Here is an 18,717-nt window from a genome sequence, read left to right on the forward strand (position 1 = left end):
GCCGTGCCAGTCGGGCTGGCCGGAGCTCGCCGCCGCGCCCCCCGAGCGCCTCCCCGCGCGCCTCCCCCGCCCGCCGCCGGCCGGATCCGGCCGGATCCGGTCCGGGGCCACATCCCCGCGCCTCCTCCGACCTCTCCGGCGCCGTCTCCGGCGAGCCCGGCCCTGCCTCGACTTCCGCGCCCGATCCAAATCTCGGAGAGGTTGACTTCTCTCCTCCCTCGAATCCACTAAGTCCCTGTGAAACTTGACATTATCATGTCATGTTTGACCTGCTGTATCTCTGCATCCGTAGCTCCGTTTCGTGCGTGTAATATGTCAAATTGTTCGTCTCGACGAGTACTTAATTTAATTACATTGCATCATTTTCATTTGAGCTCATCTTGATGCCCTAAATGCTGTTGGAAGAGTGCATGTTGCTGTTAATCTGCTGAAACTGTTATAACTTGCTCTTTTATCATTTTTGCCATGATTGATGTGTGCATCCTATGAGGTTGATGTCTTCATGTGTTTTGATCTATGCCATGCCATATTTCCAGGGGTGTTAACCATGTTTTTTTATGAGTTGTGTGCTGAGTGTATCAAGCTTGCTAAGTAGGGTAGTTGCTGTTGCTGTTTTCCTGACAGATTCTGTTATATTTTGTTGCTATGTTAACATGCTTCTACTAGTCATTTCGTGCATAATCTGAAGATTTTCTATAAACATGTTTTGATCTACATGTCATGCTCTATCCATTCATGCCACTGGTTGCAATTATAGCCTGCTGGAATATGGTGTTATCTTGCTCTAAAGTTGCTTGAAAATGTCACTGTCAGCCTGTTAACATTAAGTTCAATGTTTCCATGATTGTTTCCTAGTGATCCATGCACCCTATGTACTTGTTCTTGCCATGCTTAGCTTCATAAACATGTCTTCTTGCTGTTGGTTGCCTTGCCATGCCATGCCTTGCTCTGTGGTGAGTGGTTCAAGCTCACCAACATGCCTACTTATCGTTGTTCCTGCCATATATGAATCTGTAATATAACTTGCCATGTTTACATGGGTGCCATCATATCTTCTGATCCTTTCTGGCTCATGATCAGTAAGGGACTTTTGATCTATGCAATTAGTAGATTCATGCCATGCCTTTGTTTGCCATGATATGTTCCTGTAACATGTTGTTTGATAGCTCTAAACATTGCAACCTGATGTTATTTCTGCTAAAGTCTGAAACTGTTATTATTTGCAATCTTACCATGTGTTTTGGAGCATGTTCTAGTGATTTCTGGAGATAGCTCAGTGTTCATGTTTTGTTATGCTCTACCTGTACTTCATGCCCATGCCTTTTGTTATTATGTTGGGGTGCTGTAGCTTATTGTTTTGATGCTTGCAATATGCCTAGTTGCTATTTTGGACAGATTGTTGCTATGACTTGTATAGAGTGTATGTGTTACACCGTTGCTCCGTTTTGAGTGTGCTCTATATGAAACTTGCTTGATTTTGCATGTAGTTTCATATTATCATGTTGCATCCATGTTTTGGTGTGTTTGCTTGATGTTTGTATGCATTTTGCATCAATGCCATGTTTAACTTGTTTTGATCATATTTTCTAGGCCGTAGCTCCGAATCTAATGAACTTTATATGTAACTTGACTAGAATTTCGTGTAGTTCATCTTGGTGCATCTTAACTTGCTGTTTAACAACTTGAACATAAGGTTTATTCAGATCTGGACCAATTTTCGAAATTTGCATATGAGGACTTACCGGAATTGTTATATGTTGTTCCCGGCCTCATTTAAACTTGCCTTGATGTGTTGTTCATGTTTGCATCATCTCTTGCCATGAGTAGCTTCATGTAGCTTGGTCATGCATCATGCTTGTTGTGCCTCATGTCATGTTCATGTGTGGTGTGTTTACCTATGTTGTGTGCTTCTTCTTGTTAGTTCCTGTTTCGTTGCGATCGTGACGATTCGTTCGTCTACGATTGGTTCGGCTTCATCCGTTCGTCTTCTTCATGGACTCGTTCTTCTTCCTTGCGGGATTTCAGGCAAGATGACCGCTACCCTGGATCTCACTACTATCATTGCTATGCTAGTTGCTTCGTTCTATCGCTATGTTGCGCTACCTATTACCTGTTTATCAAGCCATCCCATATTGCCATGAACCTCTAACCTTTGACACCTTTCCTATGCAAACCGTTGTTTGGCTATGTTACCGCTTTTGCTCAGCCCCTCTTATAGCGTTGCTAGTTGCAGGTGAAGTTGAAGATTGCTCCATGGTGGACAGGGTTATGTTGGGATATCACAATATCTCTTATATTATTAATGCATCTATATACTTGGTAAAGGGTGGAAGGCTCGGCCTTATGCCTGGTGTTTTGTTCCACTCTTGCCGCCCTAGTTTCCGTCATACCGATGTTATGTTCCCGGATTTTGCGTCCCTAACGCGGTCGGGTGATTTATGGGACCCCCCTGACAGTTCGCTTTGAATAAAACTTGTCCAGCAAGGCCCAACCTTGGTTTTACCATTTGCCTCACCACCACCTACTTTTTCCCTTGGGAGTCGCTCTCTCGAGGGTCATCTTTATTTTAGCCCCCCCGGGCCAGTGCTTGTCTAAGTGCTGGTTCGAACCGAGTAGACTGCGTGGCCCCCTCGGGGCAACTCGAGGTCTGGTTTTACTCGTAGGATGTCTCATCCGGTGTTGCCCTGAGAACGAGATATGTGCAGCTCCTATCGGGATTGTCGGCGCATCGGGCGGCTTTGCTGGTCTTGTTTTACCATTGTCGAAATGTATTGTAAACCGGGATTCCGAGACTGATCGGGTCTTCCTGGGAGAAGGTCTATTCCTTCGTTGATCGCGAGAGCTTGTCATGGGCTAAGTTGGGACACCCCTGCAGGGTATAAACTTTCGAGAGCCGTGCCCGCGGTTATGTGGCAGATGGAATTTGTTAATGTCCGGTTGTAGATAACTTGACACCAGATCCGAATTAAAACGCATCAACCGCGTGTGTAGCCGTGATGGTCTCTTCTCGGCGGAGTCCGGGAAGTGAACACGGTTTCTGTGTTATGATTGACGTAAGTAGGTGTTCAGGATCACCTCTTGATCATTGCTAGTTGACGACCGTTCCTTTGTTTCTCTTCTCGCTCTCATTTGCGTATGTTAGCCACCATACTTGCTTAGCCGCTGCTGCAACCTCACCACCTTACCCCTTCCTTTCCCATTAAGCTTTGCTAGTCTTGATGCCCATGGTAATGGGATTGCTGAGTCCTCGTGGCTCACAGATTACTACAACAACAATTGCAGGTACAGGTTATGCGATGATCTTGACGCGAGAGCGATGTTTGCTTGTTTTGGAGTTCATCTTGCTGCTTCTTCTTCGATTAGGGGATAGGTTCCAGGTCGGCAGCCTGGGCTAGTAGGGTGGATATTGTTTGAGTTTCTGTTTATGATTCATCCGTAGTCGGATGTTGCTCTTATGTAATATGATATTGTATTCGTGTGGCATTGTATGCCTCTTGTATGTATCCCCATCTATTATGTAATGTTGATGTAATGATATCCACCTTGCAAAAGTGTTCCAATATGCGGGTCTATCCTTGGTGGGACCTTCGAGTTCCTTTTGGATAGGGTCGCATATTGGGCGTGACAGCAAGATGCCTAGTTGCTGTTATGGACAGATTGTTGTTATGCTTTGTATAGTGTATGTGTTGAACCGTTGCTCCGTTTTGGGTGTGCTCTATATGAAACTTGCTTGATTTTGCATGTAGTTTCATATTATCATGTTGCATCCTTGTTTTGGTGTGTTTGCTTGATGTTTGTATGCATTTTGCATCAATGCCATGTTTAACTTGTTTTGCTCATATCTTCTAGGCCGTAGCTCCAAATCTAATGAACTTTATATGTAACTTGACTAGAATCTCGTGTAGATCATCTTGGTGCATCTTAACTTGCTGTATAACAACTTGAACATAATGTTTGTTCAGATCTGGACCCTTTTCGAAATGTGCATATGAGGACTTACCGGAATTGTCATGTGTAGTTTCCGGCCTCATTTAAACTTGCCTTGATGTGTTGGTCTTGTATGCATCATCTCTTGCCATGAATAGCTTCATGTAGCCTTGTCATGCATCATGTTTGTTGTGCATCATGTCTTGTCTATGTGTGGTGTTTTTACCATGTTGTGTGCTTCCTCTCGATAGTTCCCGTTTCGTTGCGATCGTGAGGATTCGTTCGTCTACGTGTGGTTCGTCTTCGTGGCTTCATATTCTTCATGGACTCGTTCTTCTTCCTTGCGGGATTTCAGGCAAGATGACCGCTACCCTGGATCTCACTACTATCATTGCTATGCTAGTTGCTTCGTTCTATCGCTTTGCTGCGTTACCTATCATTTGTTCTTCAAGCCTCCCAAATTGCCATGAACCTCTAACCTTTGACACCCTTCCTAGCAAACCATTGCTTGGCTATGTTACCACTTTGCTCAGCCCCTCTTATAGCGTTGCTAGTTGCAGGTGAAGTTGAAGATTGCTCCACGATGGACAGGATTATGTTGGGATATCACAATATCTCTTATATTATTAATGCATCTATATATTTTGGTAAAGGGTGGAAGGCTCGGCCTTATGCCTGGTGTTTTGTTCCACTCTTGCCGCCCTAGTTTCCGTCATACCGGTGTTATGTTACCGGATTTTGCGTTCCTAACGCGGTTGGGTGATTTATGGGACCCCCTTGATAGTTCGCTTTGAATAAAACTCCTCCAGCAAGGCCCAACCTTGGTTTTACCATTTGCCTTACCACCACCTACCTTTCCCTTGGGAGTAATTAACCCAAGGGTCATCTTTATTTTAGCCCCCCCCCCCCGGGCCAGTGCTTGTCTAAGTGTTGGTCCGAACCGAGCAGCCTGCGGGGCCACCTCGGGGCAACTCGAGGTCTGGTTTTACTCGTAGCTTGATTTATCCGGTGTTGCCCTGAGAACGAGATATGTGCAGCTCCTATCGGGATTGTCGGTGCATCGGGCGGCTTTGCTGGTCTTGTTTTACCATTGTCGAAATGTCTTGTAAACCGGGATTCCGAGACTGATCGGGTCTTCCTGGAAGAAGGAATATCCTTCGTTGATCGCGAGAGCTTATCATGGGCTAAGTTGGGACACCCCTGCAGGGTATAAACTTTCGAGAGCCGTGCCCGCGGTTATGTGGCAGATGGGAATTTGTTAATGTCCGGTTGTAGATACCTTGACACCAGATCCGAATTAAAACGCATCAACCGCGTGTGTAGCCGTGATGGTCTCTTCTCGGCGGAGTCCGGGAAGTGAACACGGTTTCTGTGTTATGATTGACGTAAGTAGGAGTTCAGGATCACCTCTTGATCATTACTAGTTGACGACCGTTCCGCTTGTTTCTCTTCTCGCTCTCTTTTGCGTATGTTAGCCACCATATATGCTTAGCCGCTGCTGCAACCTCACCACTTTACCCCTTCCTTTCCCATTAAGCTTTGCTAGTCTTGATACCCATGGTAATGGGATTGCTGAGTCCTCGTGGCTCACAGATTACTACAACAACAGTTGCAGGTACAGGTTATGCGATGATCATGACGCGAGAGCGATGTTGCTTGTTTTGGAGTTTCTTCTTCTGCTTCTTCGATCAGGGGATAGGTTCCAGGTCGGCAGCCTGGGCTAGCAGGGTGGATGTCGTTTGAGTTTCTGTTTGTGTTTCATCCGTAGTCGGATGATGCTCTTGTGTAAGATGATGTTGTATTCGTGTGGCATTGTATGCCTTTTGTATGTATCCCCAACTATTATGTAATGTTGATGTAATGATATCCACCTTGCAAAAGCGTTTCAATATGCGGTTCTATCCTTGGTGGGACCTTCGAGTCTCTTTAGGATAGTATCGCATATTGGGCGTGACATTTTTGATCGCCAATTGTATGCCCAAGTACTTACACGGGAATTCAACAAGCTCGCATTGCAATAGGGCGGTAACCCTGTCTTTGTCATCCTGATCGCCATGTATAAGGGTGACTGTGGTCTTTCTGTAATTTATCCTCAAACCCAAGGCCTCTCCAAACACCTGAAGAGCCTCCCTGATGAAGCTCAGATCGCTTGTTGTGGGGTGCACAAACAAAGCAACGTCATCGGCGTAAATGGACAGCCTCTGCCGGGCTCCAACGCCCCTGTATGATCTGATCACGCCCTCCTCCAAAGCTTTCTCGAAGATTGCCATGAGGGCATCCATGGCAATGACAAAGAGAACGGGGGATATGGGGTCGCCCTGTCTGAGACCACATGCATGCCAAATGCTCCTGCCCGGGATCCCATTAACCAACACTTTGGTGGAAGCCGTATGTAGATGTATACACAACCACTTGATCCAATTTTCTCTGAATCCTTTCGCTCTCAGCACTTCGAATAGGAACAACCATGAGAGTGAATCAAAAGCCCTTGAAATGTCTATCTTCAAGAACACACCTTTGCTCTTCCGGTTAGCAATCTTCCTCACTACTTGCCGCACCAAGAGGAAGTTATCATGGAAGCATAACCCTTGAATGAAAGCAGATTGGTTGATAGTCACTAAGTCTTTCATATGTGGTCGCACTCTCATCGCTAGTATCTTGGCGAATAGCTTAGATATACTGTGAGGTAAGCTTATCGACCGATAGTCTCCAACACTTTCCGCACCCACTTTCTTTGGCAACAACACAATCATTGCACGGGTCAGTTTAGAGAATCCTCATCCATCTCCCATGAAGAATTTGATGAGAGCCGCCATGATGTCATTTTTGATAATGCCCCATGCCTTCTGAAAGAAGGCGCCGATGTATCCATCAAGGCCCGGAGCTCGATCTAGATGTAACTCTTTAAATACTGACCACACTTCCTCTTCAATGAAGATAGCCTCGATGCCCTGTAGATCTATCTGTTGCATGCCCAAGTACTCCAGGTCCAGGGTGTGCTCTCTAGCGTGGGCCGTCCCGATGATGGAGTGGAAGGAGTCAGAAAAGATCTCCTCCATCCTCTCCTGATATGTCACTATCTCTTCACCATGCTTAATGGGATGATTTTTTTTTGCTCTTCGACCATTAGCAAATGCTTGAAAGAATGTAGCATTCTCATCTCCTTCCTTAAGCCATCTGAAGCATGACCTCTTCCTATCAATGGTACGCTCCAAGGATGCAAGCCCAAGAAGTGCCAGTTTCAAGGTGCGCCTCAACCACCCTTCTAGTTTCGTAAGTTGTCTCACGTCTGAAGCCTTATCCAATCTGAAAATGATCCATGTGTCGATGGCCATTTGCAGGTTGATATTGCCGGTTTTGTGTTGTCCTAGTGTTTCTCATCAGCGTGTCCAGCCTCTTAAACGGGTCAGTGATGCGGTCATCACATACCCCATGCATCACGATTGGCCTCTTGGAACCCCTCCAATCTAGTCCAAAACAGCTCGAACCGGAACCTTTTTCTATGCATGAATGAGGCATTAGTGGTGAGATGTAGCGGAGCGTGATCCGAAACTCTGGATGAAAGGGCTTGGAGGAGACTCTCACTATGCTCCAAATCCCAATCCATGGAAAGTAGAATGCGCTCAATCTTGGTCAAGGTAGCCAGCTACTGTTCATTAGACTAAGTGAACCTCCTCCCATACATAGACTTAGATGTACAATACTTAGAGCATCTCCAACCGAGCCCCCAACACGCCCCCCAGGCGATTTCTTCGCGCCGACGCCCAAAAAACGGCCCAGTCGCGCCCCTAGGAGCCTGTTTTTTGCCGTTTTGGGCCGAAATTAGCGTCGGCGGACCTAGGCCAAACCAGGCACGCTGGGGAGCACCTGGGGTTGCCGGGGGACGCGATTTTGGTGCGAAAAAGGATGGGCCCGCCGAGTCAGCGAGACGTCGCTTTGTCGCCCTCATCGCCTCAGTTCCCGCGGGAATCAATGCCAAGGTTGCCGCGCTGCCGCGCCGGTCAGCCTCCATTGATGCTTCATTGATGCCTGGCGCCGCCGACACGCATCTCGCCCGTTCCCGCCACGCGTCGCCCAGCATGCAGCCTCTCGCCGCCCCACTGGGGCTATAAAAGGCGACCCCTGCCCGCCGGTGAACGCCACAACCCCCCTGCATCCGCCTTGCAAAGCAGCCCTCTCCTCCCTTCCCGCCGATGAGCAAAAATGGCCGAGAGGTTTCCAGGCGACCACGCGGCGGCGAACGGCTTCGGCGGCCGCCATCTCCAAGAGCTAGAGGTGCGCCTCCTCTACGAGGCCGAGTACCCGGCGCCCCTAGACATGCGTGTGCCGGGGGCGTGAAGGCTGAGCGACGGTGGCGTCCCGGTGCCGCCGGTGCCCGAAGGGGTGGCACGGCGGGCTGAGATCGCCCGCATCTGCTCCTTCTTGACGGAGGAACAGCGGAACGAGCCGAGGTACGCGCCCGACAGCGAAACGCCGTGGACGATGTACTTCGAGCGCCGCCGCGAAGAGCAGATCGCCTCCGTCAATGACGTCATTCCCCGCGGCCGCCTCAACGCCAAAGGACGGCGCTAGTGGTGGGGCGTCCCACGCCGCATCCTCGACCACATCGAGACCGGCAACGTGTCGCGCCTCGAGTACCCGGCGCGGCCGTCCTTCTCTCGCCACCGTGGCAGTTCCTAGACACCGCGGCGAATGGAGCCGACGTCCTCGTTGTCAGGCTCTGGCTCGCCGGCTCTCCGTCCCGTCAAGCCAGAGCCGGAGGAGACACCGCAGTGGCGCCACACCCGCAGCGGCGCCCTCGTCATCAACGAGGGTACCCGCCCCTCCCCGCGCTCCCTTCGCCTGGTCCGGCCGAAGCCTGAGCCAGGCCTGCTCCCCGTGAAGCCGGAGTACGTCGACATGGTGGCCCCCGACGACGAGGCCGCCCTAAAATGGGTGAAGGAGGACTACATTCGCGAGCAGGTGCGCCGCCAGCGCCAGGCATACGCGGAGCTCCAAGCCCGGCGCCGCGGGCGCGAGGAGGGCGACGTCATCGTCCTCGACAGCAACGAGGAGGACGAGGCCGGACCGTCCAATGCCCCGCGCGTCGGCGACCCTGGGCAGGGGTGCAGCAGGGACGACGGTGGCTCCGGCGGGGCGAGCGACGACGACGGCGGCGGCGGCGGCGACTACACCCGTTTCTACATGCTTCTTGGCATGTAGATGGCGGACGGTGGACGAGGCGCAGTGGCTAGTGTGGCGTAGTTTGCCGTTGTTTGCATGTTTTTACTTTTTTTTTACAAATTTCAATGAAATTTCGCCGAGTTCGTACCAGATCGCCGAGTTTGCACAAATTTGTACGTAATTTCATCGACCTCGCGCAATATTGGCGGCGACCTGATGAATGACGACTGGGAACGAAATCGCCCCACGCGCCAAACTTGCGCCGGTTCGCCCGCAGGCGGTTTTTTTTTCACCGCCTGGTGGGCCGAAAGGCTGGAGAGCAATATGCTTTAGCAAAACTGTTTTAAAAAAAACTCCCAAACAGCCGGGCCGAGCCGACTAGCCGTAGTTTCTGCTGTTCCGTCTCGTGCCGCCTCCTCCTTCCTCCCTCCTTTCTTCCTTCTCTCTCTCCTCTCCTTCCGCTTCCTTCTCCGCCACCTCAAACACCAAAAAATTAGCAGCGACCCCAAAAAACCAGAGATTTTTTCGCACCAAAAAATTTGAGGAAAAATACGAGGGCGAAACCCTAGCGAGGGGCGAATTCCGCCGCGCATTGCCTCCCCCCGCGCGCGTCGCGTGCCGGAGCTGGGTCGTGGGGTCGCCGGCGGCCGCGGCGGCGCGGGCGAGGCGTCCTTGGTAGTGCTCCTCGGTCGCTGGTTGCGCTTGAGCAGGCGGACGCGATCAGGAAGGGGGGTGCCGCAGCCTAGGCCGCCGGAGACGGCGGCAACGGGGAGGAGGAGGAAATGGCGCTGTTCCGGAGGCTGTTCTACCGGAAGCCGCCGGATCGGCTCCTCGAGATCGCAGACCGCGTCTACGGTAACCCTGCCTGCCTCGTCCTCTTGAAATGTTGGGGCAATTCGCCAAGGATACAAGGGGGCATGGAATTGCTCGCGATTTTTTATTATTATAGCTCTTTTAGCCTCATAAATTTAGCTGTTTTACGTAATAATTTGGTCTATACGGGAAGAAACTGCTAGTACAAGATTTTATTCTTTCCCCCCACATTTTATCACTAATGTATACATTATGTACGTGCTGCATTAGCTTCTTTTTTTAAAGCCATTCTAGTTTACTTAGGCCAATGCAAATGAATGTGCTGTTCTAACCTATGGACAAGAACAAGTGGCTGTATAACTAAGGCACAACAGGCGCATGATCACTATCATGCAGTTATAATTTGAGAACTAGAACAAGACTGAAGCGGGAGACAAAACTACAACATGAATGTGCCACTCCTTTTTCCAATCAAACACTTAAATCTTGTGAGTCGTATAGGTCTTCAATTTTTTTACTGAACTGTGAGAACAGAGGCTCCAAAAATTATCATGTAGTGCTGCTATTCCCATATCTGATCGTTTTCAACAAGTAGTGCCTGCCAGCCTTGCACCATGCTGCTAAAATCTTCGTGAATATGCTTACAGTTACAAGTCCAGTTTGACATGAAGAGAAAATGACTGGTCTGTTCAATGCTTGCAGTATTCGATTGTTGCTTCTCGACAGAAACCATGGATCAATTCAAATACAAGAATTATCTGGACAGCATTGTGTTGCAGCTCCGTGAGCAGTTTGCAGATTCTTCATTGATGGTATTAAACTTCAGAGATGAAGGAAAAAGTCTGGTTTCAGGCTTGTTCTCCCTGTACAGAATTACAGTCAAAGATTACCCCTGCCAATACTTAGGATGCCCATTGCTTCCTTTGGACATCATCATCCACTTCCTCAGGCTGAGCGAGAGGTGGCTTATGTTTGAAGGGAAGCAAAATATTCTGCTAATGCACTGTGAGAAAGGCGGATGGCCAGTGTTGGCATTTATGCTTGCAGCTCTTCTTCTGTACCGGAAACAATACAATGGGGAGCAAAGAACTCTGGACATGGTGTACAAGCAAGCACCCAAGGAGCTTCTTCAGATGTTAACAACATTAAATCCACAGCCTTCTCATGTTCGATATCTACAGTACATATGCAGAATGGACTACGCGTTGGGGTTGCCCACACAACCTATTCCTTTCACCCTGGATTGTGTAATTCTTAGAGGAGTACCAAATTTCGATGGAGTAGGTGGTTGTAGGCCAATAGTTCGAGTATATGGGCAGGATATTCTAACGCTTGATAGAGGTCGCAATGCTCTTGCAACACCATTCAAAGCCAAGAAACATGTTAGGCGTTACAGACAGGTACCATCAAGCTCAGCTTAGTTCTTGATCATTATGCTATTTGTGTTAGTTACTTGTTAACTACCGTTGCAGGCAGACAACATGCCGGTGAAGTTAAATGTGGGATCCTGCGTCCAAGGTGATGTGGTCCTTGAATGCTTGCATGTGGATGATGGCCTAGAAAATGAAAGGCTAATGTTTAGGGTGATGTTCAATACTTTCTTTATCCAGTCTCACATTTTACAGTTGAACTTTGAGCACATTGATGTCTCTTGGGATGCTGATTACCGGTTCACAAAGAACTTCAAAGCAGAGGTAGGCCGTGCTTTTTTCTTACATGTCTGGGGCTACTTATTATCAAATCGATTAATGTTAATTGCAAGTGCATGCCTGAACCAGGTACTCTTTTCAGAGTTTGATGCTGAATCTGATGCGTCTTCCGAAATTGCATCCGGTGATGATGACGACGACGATGACGACGACTGTGGGGATGAGATAGAAGTTGGCTCTACTGATGAGTTCTTTGAAGCAGAGGAAATCTTCAGTAATCCTGACTTACATGATGGACACAAGGATGCTGATTTTCGTTCCATAGCTTCTTCAGATCGTACTTTAAGCGCTGAAGCCAGGAAAATCTCGCCATTTTCCAGTCTTGAGCTGAGCAGTGATGATATTGGTGGATCACCAGAAAGTAAAACCAATGACATGAATATGTCATTTGGAATACTAAATGATGAAAATGCATGCACATCTGTTGACACCAATATTATGCACGAAGATATAACGAGAGTAGTGTCAAGTTTGGAAAGTACAACAGATGGAGGCAGAGACAGCAGCAATTCAAGTTCTGCTACCTACATAGATAAAGATGATGGCTGCACAGTTGAAAACAGCGATTCAAGGCAGGACAGGACAGTGGATCCCAAGCAAGACTCGAGTCATACTGATAATGTGCTGGTCAAAGAGGTGATTATATTGGAAACCAATAGTCCAAAGGACATTCAGATGATCAAAGAAGTAATCATATCTGAAGTCACCACTCCAAAACAAGTGCTGGAGGGCGAGATTGAATCAGGCAATGCAGTCCACAATTCGGAAAGCACTATATTGACAGAGGCTGATAGTACTGCAGGACTTAACATTGACATTGCTCTCAAACAGGATGAGGGAGATAGTCTAGGAGAAGAATGTGTTACTTCTGTCAATGGCATCAAACAAGAAAACAACAGTAACACGGATCAACCTAGCATCAGTGGCACAAACGTACTAGTGATTGAACCCACAGATGAGAATAACAGAGTGGAGCCTGCATTGTTAGGGAGGCCACACCTGCAGAGCACAAGTGCTACCCTGATTTTAAGTTCCAGTGAGCAAAAAATTAAGCAGTCTGATGCTTCCAATAATAACGGATCTGCAGAACAAACAGAAGGAACGGAAGCTTCAGTATCCAGCTCGACAGGCCAACCTTCGAATATTTCTTCTGTGAATATGCTATCTGAAGGATTTAGCCTGGAAGCAAATGACGCTCTAACTCATGCCAGTGCAAGTACAGTTACAGCTGACTCGTCTCGACTGGTGCTAAATAAAAAAACTTTTCTTCCTTTGTCAACACAACGTATTTTTGCACCATATTCTCCCAGGCGTAATGTGCTCCGTTCATCATCGACAGATTTGTCCTTTCTATCTCCATTGCAAACAGAATCTAATCAGAACTCTGTTCCTTCTACAAGCGGAAGGGATGTTTCTCTAAGATCATCAGAAGTATCATCTCTAGTAAATCCCCATCTACGACCAATCAAAACTGCTTCATCTCTACCTTCATCTTCTTCATTGGAAGCATATATAGAGATGTCAACTTCCTATTCTCCATTATTACATGCCAACCGTCAACAACATGTTAACCCTCATTCTCCCTTGATACCATCACCACCACCTCGACAACCTTACCCAGCAAAGATACACGGAAAAGATTTACATCCAGGTAGTCTATCTTTGCCTGCTCCCAACAGGTATGCATCTCACCCTCCAGCCCCACCCCCACCTCCTCCTTCACATACTCTTTGTACTCAAAATAATTCAAGCACCTCAATATCTCATCATGCACAAAGAGAAAAGGGGTCTTGCTCCTCTAGTCCTCATAGACAAACTATTCTCGACCTAGGTTTTTCCTCTCTAACTTTACCATCCAAAAGTAGTATAGTGATGACAGACTTTCTCTTAGGAGCCTCTGATTTTATAGACGCAGAAGTAGCAAACAGAAGAAATATATCAACTGACATGGATGTTCCAACTACCAGTGAAGATACAAAGTATTTCTTTCACATGCCTCATTCTCTATCTCCCAAAACTTCTCAACATAGTACACCACAGCCTCCACCCCTGCCTCCCCCACTGCCACAACTACCATTGCCAATTACATGTAATGATAGTGAATCGGTACCACTTATAAGCTCAAAGTCTTCTTCAGATTGTTCATATAAAGAAGCAGCAGCAGCACCAGGAAAACAACCCCTCTCTTCACCTCCACCTCTTGGAGAAAATGATCCTTCAAGTTCAAAACTTAAAGAGGAAGTACCTCATGAACAGCCTTTAGATCCTCCTTTGGAAGCATGCAAGGAATTCTCGCGGCATGAACTGATCAATGAAACCCCACCCTCCACAGTTCGTATAAAAGAACATGGAACCATTCCAACCCCACCACATCCACCCAGCTGGCATAGGGGAATTTCACCTGTTGATATACTTACACCTCAACCCTGTCACCCACCTTCAACACCACCTGCACCCCCGCCTTTGCCACCTCCACAACCTTTGCCCTCACCTTCAGTTACACCCTCAACACAATCCTTGTCATCTCCCCATTTACCTCAACCACCAGCTCTTCATATAAATGATACATCATCCCCGTCTGCACCACCACCATCTCCGCCACCTCCTCCACCTCCGCCTAGAGAACATGAAGTAATTTGCCCTTTGCCTCCAATTTCACCTAAAAGGCATGATGTACCCTCACCTTCACCACCACCTCCTTTTGGACAACATCAAGCACTTTTGCCTCCTTCCATTTCCCAGGATCATGTAATAGCTCCACCTCCACCTCTAACAAGGGATGCTGGAATTCCGCTGCCACCACCACCTCCACCTAGAGAGAGCGCTGGGAATTTCCCTCCTCATCCTACTGAAGGAAGCCCATCTCCAACTCTACCAGAATGTCAAGTCGGAGCTCCAATTCCTCCACCAACTACTTTTTGTGAAGAAAAGGAAAGAATTCCACCTCCACTTTGTCCTGAAGGAAATAAAACAACTCCACTGCCTTCACTTGTTAGAGGACGAGAAGGAACTCCACTGCAAGATGGATTTCAAGGTGGAGCTCCACCTCCAAAACCACCTCTTGGAGTGCATGGAGGGGCTCCATCGCCGCCACCACCACCTCCTGTACCATGTGGAGTGGCTCCACCGCCGCCGCCACTTCCCGGAGGATACCAAGTGGCACCTCCACCTCCTCCGCTACCTCCTGGAGCCTCTGGTGGGGCTGCACCGCCGCCGCCGCCACCTCCCGGAGGATATGGAGGGGCACCTCCACCTCCTCCTCCACCTGGAGGAATCGGAGGAGTTCCACCTCCACCACCGCCTATTGGAGGGCTAGGAGGTACTCCAACTCCTCCACCTCCCGCAGGATTTCGAGGTGGAGCTCCGTCTCCTCCTCCTCCTCCCGGAGGATATGGCGGGACTCCGCCACCACCTCCTCCTAGAGGGCATGGAGGAGTAGGTGGCCCCCCTCCCCCTCCAGGTGCACCTGCTCCTCCAATGCCCCCCGGAATACCTGGTGGGCCCCCTCCACCTCCTGGAGTACCTGGTGGGCCCCCTCCACCTCCTGGTGGACGAGGTGGCCCCCCACCACCTGGTGCAAGAGGTCTTCGTTCCTTGGGCGCAACCTCACTTACTGTAACACGGAAGTCATCTCTAAAACCACTGCACTGGGTCAAAGTAACAAGAGCAATGCAAGGAAGTGTATGGGCAGAAATTCAAAAGCAAGCAGATGCTGATAGGTACTCTTTGTTATTTCAACTGTTTGATCCAGAAGATATGAATTCTCGTAAAATGCTCTGATAAGAAAATGTCGCTATCAGCTCAATTCTCGTATATAATTAACGTTCATTCTTATTCTGCTAACTGATAGCACCATCTATGCAGCAATTCCGAGTTCGATGTGAATGAACTGGCGTCTCTTTTCACTATCGCTCCAAAGACAAAAGGCGGCTCGAAATCAGAAGGGGCTGGAAAATCTCTTGGTTCGAAAACCGATAAAATTCACCTGGTAACTTACTCCAACAATTTGAAATACTATAAGCAAAAGCGCCGCCAGTGTTCAGTCTCTCTCATCTAGCTAGGCTATGCCACTGAATTTTTTAGTGGCATCAAAGTTTATGGTGCATAGCATGTCAACATCATGATTTTTTGTACCTTTTCTTCATTAATAAACCCTGTAATATCCTTTCAGAGGACAGGTTTTTACAGCGCAGACAGAGTGCAATACTCTATTCAATTTCATAGTATGTTAATTACTTTAGGTTTAAACAAGCAATACATGATGATTGCTCTTTAATATGATGTGTCACATGTAAGGTCATGCACGAAAGTAGTGTAAAATTACCTCCTCCAAGTTACAATGTGAGACTGAAGTCATAGTAAAGTTGAGAACATGCACGTTGCGACGGCCTTTCTCATGAACTAACTTACTTTAAGGAAAGAGCATAGGTGGTGTTTCACTCGGTTTTGCATTCGTAGCATGTCTTTATTTTTTGCTACCTCAAAGTAGCTTGTCTGACTGCTTGCATTGGACTCTTTTAGTTGTATTTTCTTTCTTACAACAAAACTTGTGTCCCTCTGGTGCAAATAAAACCCTGAAAGTTTTGTTGGTGTCCTTGAAAAATCCACAGATTGATATACGACGGGCAAATAACACAGAGATCATGTTGACAAAAATTAAAATGCCACTCTCCGAGATGATGGTAAGTATCTCCCTACTAGTTGTTGTCTCTTTGTATCTAGAGAACATGCAAACATCGCATGCACATATAATTTCATTGAGTAAGAGCAAACATACATACAAGAAAGGGAGCTTAGCAGCAAAGCCAGCAAGACAAACACCATAAGCAACCATGGTAGCAAAGAGGGCACATACTGTCATTGGAAGGGCAATCCTGTTGATTGCTCAAGTTCTTTCTAGGTAGTGTTGAAGATCCAGCATAGCTTGTTTTCATCAGTTTTATTTAAGTGTTAGCATGAAGATTGGGTACTAACTCAAATAAATTATCAATGAGTTTTAGTAATTTTTTTGCCACTGGGTTCTTTCACCTGAAAAATTGCTTGGAGGTCCTTGGCATATTTGTTTTTCAGAATCACATTATTTTGATGAACTTGAGAACTCAGTTCACGGCTAAGCTGCTTCAGTTTTTTAAACATCTCCTTATATTTTATGTAAGCTGCTTCATTTTTTAAAACATCTCCTTATATTTTATGTGAAGTTTGCACCAATTAATTCTGGCTTGTTAGTAAGTTGGGTCAAGTTTAAGTTGCGCTGTTAATTCAGAAAATCTTCCCGCAATAATAATAATCAGAAATCATTTTTTCTTGTTCATAATTAAGTCACGTGACTGTATATCAGATTTTTTTTATATAGTCTACTTTCTCTACCGATATGTCTTTACTTTCTTTGCTCATAATAGAGTGCTGCTCTGGCCTTGGACGATTCAGTTTTAGATGCTGATCAGGTTGAAAATCTCATAAAGTTTTGCCCAACAAAAGAGGAAATGGAGCTTCTAAAGGTTGTTTCCAAACTAACACTTCCTTGAATTTTCCCCTTGTCTCTAGTATAATCATGAACAAGTTTTTTTCTACGTATTTTGTAAATTTGGCTGGCAGAACTTCACAGGAGACAAGGAAACTCTTGGAAAGTGTGAACAGGTAAAGCTATATCTTTTGGCTTACACGCATTACTCTAATGCAAATATCATGTTTCATCAAAGTTTACCTGCTTATCACATAATTTATAGCTTCCTTCTCTTATATATTTCTCTGGTCATATTTTATCTGAATTGAAGTTTTAAATGACATTTTACATTTGTACCTCAGTTTACCTTACTATTTATCTTTCTCCTATATATGCAGTTCTTTCTAGAATTGATGAAGGTGCCAAGGGTTGAATCTAAGTTTAGGATATTTGCTTTCAAGATTCAGTTTCAGACACAGGTCATACACTGTTAAGTTTTAGAGATTAAGGTCATTTGTGTTGTTCATGGCTTTCTCACTCTCCACTTATTTATTTCCTGCTTAGATTAGGGATGTTAGAAAGAATTTGCTGACCGTGGCATCGGCTTGTGAGGAGGTAAACATTCTAACAACTAAGGTTTCTCACATTCAGTATTCATGTTTAGCACGCGAGAACTCATTTCTGATATGCCAATCAGCTCAGAGGCTCTGAGAAGCTGAAGGTGATCATGAAGAACATTCTGTTAATTGGGAACACATTAAATGAAGGGACACCAAGAGGTAATGTCTTTGCTGATTTCTAACTATCCTGTTAGACTATTAGTTGGGAAGAATGCTCCAACTATCTATTGTACGGTACTATTTTGGGGAGTAGATTGAAACTGTATCAATACCAGTTTATTGCATCTTCAGGGGTTTTTGTTTACCAAACAATTTTATCCTCTGCCTCGTATCTTCTTTTTAATTTTAATTTCAATTTCTTTTTTGCTATTCCCGTGCAGGCCAGGCTGTTGGTTTCCGCTTGGACAGTATCCTAAAACTTGTAGAGACCCGTGCAACCAGCAGTAGAACAACACTAATGCACTTTCTTTGCAAGGTATGGAAATAATTGGCCGACATTGATTGATTAAAAAATGAGGAAAATATCATTCTATAGTTAGCTGATTCATGGCTATCCACGTAGAACCCCAATCCGGATCATGCAAACTAGTTTGTGTTTTGGCAATGATCTGCTTTGTGCCAGTTGAGAATGGGGGATGGCAAACACCATTGACGATAACCTGATGGCAAGGTGCAGTAGAGGATGGATGTTCGAGAGTCGATAAGCAAAGTGAGAACAAGGAGGGGTGCTTGATTGGCAGGGGCAGGCCCACCTCAATTCGAAATGAATACACAATTTCTTTTGTGTAAACATACATGTGTATTGGCATAAACTGATAAATAGCCTAAATCGACTCAACAGCCTAAATAGGCTTTATCTCTTGCCTCCCATGCCCCACCTGCCATCCCATGAAGTCCCGTGGTGCTCTCAGCGCTTCCTGATCTCACCTGGCCATCTGATGACTGGTAATTCACAGCGCTCTGGCTCAAGAGGCAAATCCGATTTTTCTGGTCGATATGAATCCAGTTGCAGCCTTGAATATGGTTTGCAAAGACAAAGCGG

At 46.6% G+C, this 18,717-nt stretch overlaps 2 protein-coding genes across 2 annotated transcripts in view; both read left to right on the plus strand.

The window, feature by feature from the left end:
* The first annotated feature begins 10,560 nt into the window (after positions 1–10,560).
* Positions 10,561–13,875, plus strand: LOC119309191 (formin-like protein 12). Its single transcript, XM_037585227.1, has 4 exons — positions 10,561–11,303; positions 11,376–11,597; positions 11,682–13,473; positions 13,733–13,875. The coding sequence occupies exons 1-4, from the start codon at positions 10,596–10,598 to the stop codon at positions 13,873–13,875; spliced, it is 2,865 nt and encodes a 954-aa protein (XP_037441124.1). The 5' UTR covers positions 10,561–10,595.
* Positions 13,876–15,064: 1,189 nt separating this feature from the next.
* LOC119307689 (formin-like protein 12) overlaps positions 15,065–18,717 on the plus strand; it is a 13,381-nt gene continuing 9,728 nt past the window's right edge. The window contains exons 1-9 of the mRNA XM_037583750.1: positions 15,065–15,331; positions 15,477–15,600; positions 16,223–16,294; positions 17,012–17,110; positions 17,208–17,249; positions 17,454–17,534; positions 17,620–17,670; positions 17,753–17,834; positions 18,056–18,150. Coding sequence (XP_037439647.1) covers positions 15,090–15,331; positions 15,477–15,600; positions 16,223–16,294; positions 17,012–17,110; positions 17,208–17,249; positions 17,454–17,534; positions 17,620–17,670; positions 17,753–17,834; positions 18,056–18,150 — 888 coding nt within the window. The 5' untranslated portion in view covers positions 15,065–15,089. The remainder of the gene's footprint in view (positions 15,332–15,476; positions 15,601–16,222; positions 16,295–17,011; positions 17,111–17,207; positions 17,250–17,453; positions 17,535–17,619; positions 17,671–17,752; positions 17,835–18,055; positions 18,151–18,717) is intronic.

Source organism: Triticum dicoccoides, chromosome 5B, assembly GCF_002162155.2.
Source record: "Triticum dicoccoides isolate Atlit2015 ecotype Zavitan chromosome 5B, WEW_v2.0, whole genome shotgun sequence".
Classification (NCBI taxonomy): Eukaryota; Viridiplantae; Streptophyta; class Magnoliopsida; order Poales; family Poaceae; genus Triticum; species Triticum dicoccoides.